Source organism: Pollachius pollachius, assembly GCF_949987615.1.
Source record: "Pollachius pollachius genome assembly, chromosome: 16".
Classification (NCBI taxonomy): Eukaryota; Metazoa; Chordata; class Actinopteri; order Gadiformes; family Gadidae; genus Pollachius; species Pollachius pollachius.
The window spans coordinates 3,414,177-3,420,176 of record NC_136949.1 but is presented as its reverse complement, the minus strand read 5'-3'; the positions used below and the strand labels follow the sequence as shown (position 1 = coordinate 3,420,176).

The 6,000-nt window shown below is 49.2% G+C and overlaps 1 protein-coding gene across 1 annotated transcript in view; it reads right to left on the bottom strand.

The window, feature by feature from the left end:
* Positions 1 to 1,541: 1,541 nt before the first annotated feature.
* The window catches only part of rps6kc1 (ribosomal protein S6 kinase polypeptide 1), a 31,127-nt gene continuing 26,668 nt past the window's right edge, over positions 1,542 to 6,000 (bottom strand). The window contains 2 exon segments of the mRNA XM_079753926.1: positions 1,542 to 3,353; positions 4,615 to 4,710. Coding sequence (XP_079610052.1) covers positions 3,252 to 3,353; positions 4,615 to 4,710 — 198 coding nt within the window. The 3' untranslated portion in view covers positions 1,542 to 3,251.

The window sequence follows — 6,000 nt, the reverse complement described above, 5'->3', positions numbered from 1 at the left end:
TGCAGAAGACGCCGCGGGTCTATGAGCTGGGGGGCTCTTCAGTTCGGTGTGCCCAGTGTGTGTGTGTGTGTGTGTGTGAGACCCTGGGCTACAGTATCGCCCCCTGAGCCCCATGGAGGAAAGTCAAAGCATCAAAGAACAAAAAAAAAAGGAAAACAAATCCTGACCAACAGCAATATGACGCTGAGGACACACTACTGAGTGTGTGTGTGTGTGTGTGTTCTACATGTGTGGGTGTGTGTGTTTGTGTGTGTGTGTGGGGGGGGGGTCTACGTGTGTGTGCTTGTATATTTAGAGAATTGCTACAGTAAATCAGAGGGGGATGGAGTGAGAGAAAGAGAGTGAGAGAGAAAGAGGCAGAGCATCAGAGAGAGAAAGAGCGTCAGAGAGAGAGAGAGAGAGAAGGAACGAGAAAGAGAGCGAGACAGAAAGACAAGAGCGTCAGAGATGGAGACAGAGAGAGAGAGAAAGAGAGACAGAGACCGAGAGATAGAGAGAGCGATAGAGAGACAGAGACCGAGAGAGAGAGAGAGAGACCCTGGGGGGTGAGCTGGGATCTGGGGGACGTTCTGAGCCTGCAGGCCGGGGGGAAGAAGGTTCTGGGGCTCAGACCGGGAGGCCTGGGCTGCCTGGTGGAAGTCCTTGGCATGTCCTCTTAAATACCCCCCCGCCCCCTTACAGCCCCTTACGACCAGATGAGGTCTTCCCTTTGGTGCTTCACACAAACACACAACCAACCACACACACACACACACACACCTAATTCTATTGTGTATTAAAAAAAACTGCTTCCAAGGCAAGTAACTTTGGAGAGTTACTTTGGAGAATGCAAAGTCAGGAACTCATGAAGCACTGAAGGACATCAACTAGAAGGAGTCTTACTGACAAAACAAACAGCTGAAGTTAACCAGTGTGGAACTGGGGTGTGAACGGCTGGCTGACTTGCAGTTCTTCACTCACACTGAGCAGTATAGTGTTTATAGCGCTTTAGTATATGGAGTCAATGCGATTCATAAAAAAAATAATGTACGTTTACCTACTCAAGGCCGGAGCAGCATTCTGAAAGTGTTAGGGTTTTGAAAGGGATCTGATTGATTGATAGGTTGAGATGATAACATGCAAGTGTGATTTTTTATCACCATGTAATAAATAATCTTGCGAAACTGTAAATATCAATGTTTCGTGTTTGTATTTATATAAACTTTTTTAGAGATATCTATCTTGACCCTTGTACCGGTGGTACAAGAGGGACTGTGTGTGTGTCCATTCTTGTGTGTGTGTGTGTGTGCATTCTTGTGTGTCTGTGCTTGTGTGTGTTGGCCCATATCATGGTCAGTGAGACACTCAACAGGATTGACAGCAGCTTTTTAGGAGTGTCATCAGACCTTGGGATCATAGAGATGAAATGTACCCTCAAACCATAAAGACAACACACACACTGCCCAAGCAACTCCCCCACACCCACACACATAAAGAAACAGGCCCTCTTATCGCTGATCATCCAGATATTTATTTATTGGCGTGGCTTCACTTCACCCACAGTGCAGTTCAAACAGCATAAATTGAATAGGTAGCGTATCCTCGCAACCAGAGAGTGATCACTTCCATCGCTATGTCACGGAGTTGAATTGGGACTCGCCCCGCTGAGAGGCCGGTGTAAACACGTTGTGCCGTATAGTAGTGCATTGGGGAATGCAGCCCCCGGCGATAAAAGTGAATCTATGTATGTTTAACGTTTGGCGGGTTGGGTTTGGGGGGATTTGTGAGGCAGTGGTGGACGACCTAGGCATAAAAACAGTGGGTGAACACGATGGAACAGTTGATGAGAGTACCTGGTTTCATTCACAAAAAAAAAAAGAATCACATCATAGACCAAGGGTGGGTTAACAAGACGTTAGTTATTCATTTATTCGTAGGTTATCGTGTATATCGCACACATTTCCTTGGATGCAGAGTGAGAACACTGTGCTTAAAGCCGCCGGGATCTTTACATCGTATAAATAACTCTTCTAGTATTCAAATAGTTACAACTTCTACAAAAGACTACACCATTTCAAAGAGGCATGTCGAGATTAAACACAAAACGCCTTTTCTTTTTTCGGATTGGCAAAGGATCAACAGACAACAAAAGCCAGTAGGGGCTGAGGTCTCTCCCAGTTAACAGCCAGTACAGCCCAGTGGGAGACGACTGGAACCCCAGCGCCTAGCCCTTCGTCCTCATCGCTCGCTCGGTTGGCCGCGGAGAACTTGGCGTCGAACCACACTCAAAAGTCACTTCCTGCTGCGCCTCCGACGACTCCTCTCCGTCGCCGTCGGCAACCGTAAACAGCCGCCGCCCCCCCTCTCCCCGTTCAGCGTTGGCTGAGGGTCATGGCGTGGAGACAGTTGGTATGGATGGAGAGAACAGGATGGGGGGTGGGGGGTTCTGATGTCACTTCCTGATAAAGGCGGATTGGCGCCGATAGCGCTGCCGTGGTTACGGGGATTCCTAGCTCGGGTGCGATGCGTTCTTATGAAGGGTAAACAGGTCCGGGGAGGAAGGCGACGTCCCTGGGCTTGTTGTGGAAGTGTCCGCTCCCAGTTGGTTTTGCCCGCTGGGAGCCATCGTACTGGTTAATGTGCGTCACCAGGACCAGCGCTTATTCGGTTATTGCACCGACAAATAAAAGTAATAAAAGTACCATCAGAGCTGATAGAAAACTGTAGTTAAGGGAGAGAATACTGCGTCGGTTTGGAAACTCAGAAACAAAAACAAGTCGGTCTGTAAGTTGTCGTCAGAGGCGGAGCATTGAGAAGGAGGAGGGCAGAGGCCTCCTGCACCACCACACTGTGTGTGTGTGTGTGTGTGTGTGTGTGTGTGTGTTTCTGTGTGTGTCCCTTTGTGTATGTGTTTCACTGTGCGTGTGATTCTGTGTCTGCGTGTGTCTCTTTGTCTGTGTGTTTTTCTGTGTGTGTGATTCTGTGTCTGTGTGTGTGATTCTGTCTGTGTGTGTGTGTCTCTGTGTGTGTGATTCTGTCTGTGTGTGTGATCTGTCTGTGTGTGTGTGTGTGTGTGTCTGTGTGTGTGTGATCTGTGTGTGTGTGTGTGTCTCTGTGTGTGTGTGTGTGTCTGTGTGTGTGATTCTGTGTCTGTGTGTGATTCTGTCTGTCTGTCTGATTCTGTCTTTGTCTGTGTGTGTGTGTGTTTGTGTTCCATCAGGGACGGGTCGAGTACAGGCCATACGAGGGTCGGCTCCCTCATGGGGGGGGCTTCACCTAGACCAGTCCACCCCCGCGAAGAAGGGGTGTGATTTGATGTCGTCTGCCCCGGCACCCCCGGAACCCAGCCGCTCCATCGGGTTGAACTGGAGGAGCTGCGCACACACACACACACACACACACACACACACACACACACACACACACACACACACACACACACACACACACACACACACACACACACACACACACAATAAATAAGTAGGGTGTCCCAGCAGAAAGTACAGGACAATGTTAAGAATTCAAATGTATGTTATCAAATAACAATGAAAACGACAGAATAATAACTGCCGCTGTGTCACTCTAACGTTTGCTAGCTACAAATACTCAACCGGGACATTTCAAGCAGGCCAACATCGGTCGATTTTAACCCTATTTAAAGGTTTACGGAGGGCAGGGCGATGTCGAGGGTGTTAGTGAGCGAGGGTGTTCAGCTTCCGCCCAGACAAATGTACACACGATGCCTGACGCCTACCCAGTCCTTACGTATCCATCCTCAAAGTCCGCTGTTTTGGATGGAAGACTAGCAAACTGAAGATATCTACCTGATTGCGAGTTGCTGTGTGCAGCTTCGCGCCTTCACAACTCACAAAAACACGCAGGGTTCTGTCTGATTCACCGGACACCGAAGTCTCCCCACCCAAAGGGTGGGAGGTGTTGTTTCCAACCGCGGCCCATACCGCCAGCGCAGATATAGCATTAGCCCGCGCGCAGATTAAGCCGTGTGCGTAATGGGCGTTCATAATTTGGGACAAAAAAACAAATAGCGAGGCGGGGTGCCGGGCTGCTTTGAGTGCGGATGAGGCGATCCAAAGCCAATCCAAAGGATCTGTCTGCCCCCACTGAAAGAGGCCTAGTTTAAGTTCTGCCCAGGGAGCTGACACCACCGGGGGGTCAACTGTGTCCAATCCCTCCGGCCATCCCCACCATATTGGATTCATTGCAGATTTAAACGGCATTAAAATCAAAGATAAGTGCAGCCTAGTCTTATTAATACACATCTAAAAGATTACCAGTTAGGGATTAGCAATTAGCTAGGAAATATTAGCAAGGGGCGAGAGCTCTCTTTAGCGCGCCGCGGATGTGGCCGCCAGTCGCGTTGGAGGGGGGGGGCGACCGCGCTGGACATATAGCCGCTCGTAATCCCCCCCCTCGGCCCCAGCACACAAATTGCAAAGCGATTTAATAACGGAAAGAGTGATGAAGAGGCGTTATGTTGCGCGGTGCCACTAAGCAGCCCCGAGCCGTTTGATCCGATATGCAAGACGACCGCGGGCAGTTTGAAATAATAATAACACAGAAAGGGGGGTGAGGTAGGGAGGGAGGGGAGGGTGGGGGGGAGGGGGTTCTCACCTGGCCCAGGAGAGACCCCGCCTCCTCCGTCAGAGAGTCCGGGACGCTGAGGGCGGTGTGGCGGCTGATCCCGGCGGGATGGCACTGCAGCAGGGACTGGAGAGAGAGAGAGAGAGAATGAGAGAACGAAGAGAACGAGAAAGAGAGAGAATGAGAGAACAAGAGAGAGATAGAGAGAATGAGAGAACAAGAGAGAGATAGAGAACAAGAGAGAGATAGAGAGAATGAGAGAGAGAGAGAATGAGAGAACAAGAGAGAGATAGAGAGAATGAGAGAACAAGAGAGAGATAGAGAGAGAGAGAGAATGAGAGAACAAGAGAGAGATAGAGAGAATGAGAGAGAGAGAGAGAATGAGAGAACAAGAGAGAGATAGAGAGAATGAGAGAACAAGAGAACAAGAGAGAGATAGAGAGAATGAGAGAACGAGAGATAGAGAGAATGAGAGAACAAGAGAGAGATAGAGAGAGAGAGAGAGAATGAGAGAACAAGAGAGAGATAGAGAGAGCGAGAGAGAATGAGAGAACGAAGAGAACGAGAAAGAGAGAGAATGAGAGAACAAGAGAGAGAACGAGAGAGAGAATGAGAGAACGAAGAGAACGAGAAAGAGAGAGAGAGAGAATGAGAGAACAAGAGAGAGGTAGAGAGAGAGAACGAGAGAGAGAGAGGACGAGAGAACGAGAGAGAGAGAGGACGAGAGAACGAGAGAGAGAGAGAGAGAGAGAGAGAGAGAGAGAGAGAGAGAGAGAGAGAGAGAGGACGAGAGAACGAGAGAGAGAGAGAGAACGAGAGAGAGAGAGATAAGGTAAATAGACGGGCTGGAGGGAGGGTGAGGCTAAGGGCAGGGCCGGAAGGACATGGGTCGGGGGGCCCGCGGAGGACCGGACAGACAGGAGGAGACCCGCGAGGGACAGGGCACCTGAAACAACACTGATGGAGCCACAACAGCCGGGGGGGGGTTTCAGAGGCCATGGAGCCCTTCTTGGAAAAGGCCCCTGGGCTTTCCCAACTCGGAGCAGAATGGGGGGCGTTTAAAGGGAGGGATAATGCAGCGGGGGGGGACCTGTACAGTAATGTTTACTGTACAGTAAAGTTTATTTTAAACCTAGTCTCATAAGGAGGACAGCACAGCAACATCCAACAGCTTGAATATTAGTTTCAAGAGATCTTTAACCATAATTTTAATATTTGACGTGTCAAGAAATGTCTGGGTACATTTATTAAGATGTATTTTAAACCTTGTTCGTCTTATAAGGACAGAAAGCTTTAGAAGTTCGTTTCAAGAGATTCTTTTAACCTTCATTCAAAACTTGACAGATCAACAATTGGCTTTTGGATAAAAGCTTGTGGTGTCAATCAGATGGGAACGGAGATACACCTCTCCCTGTG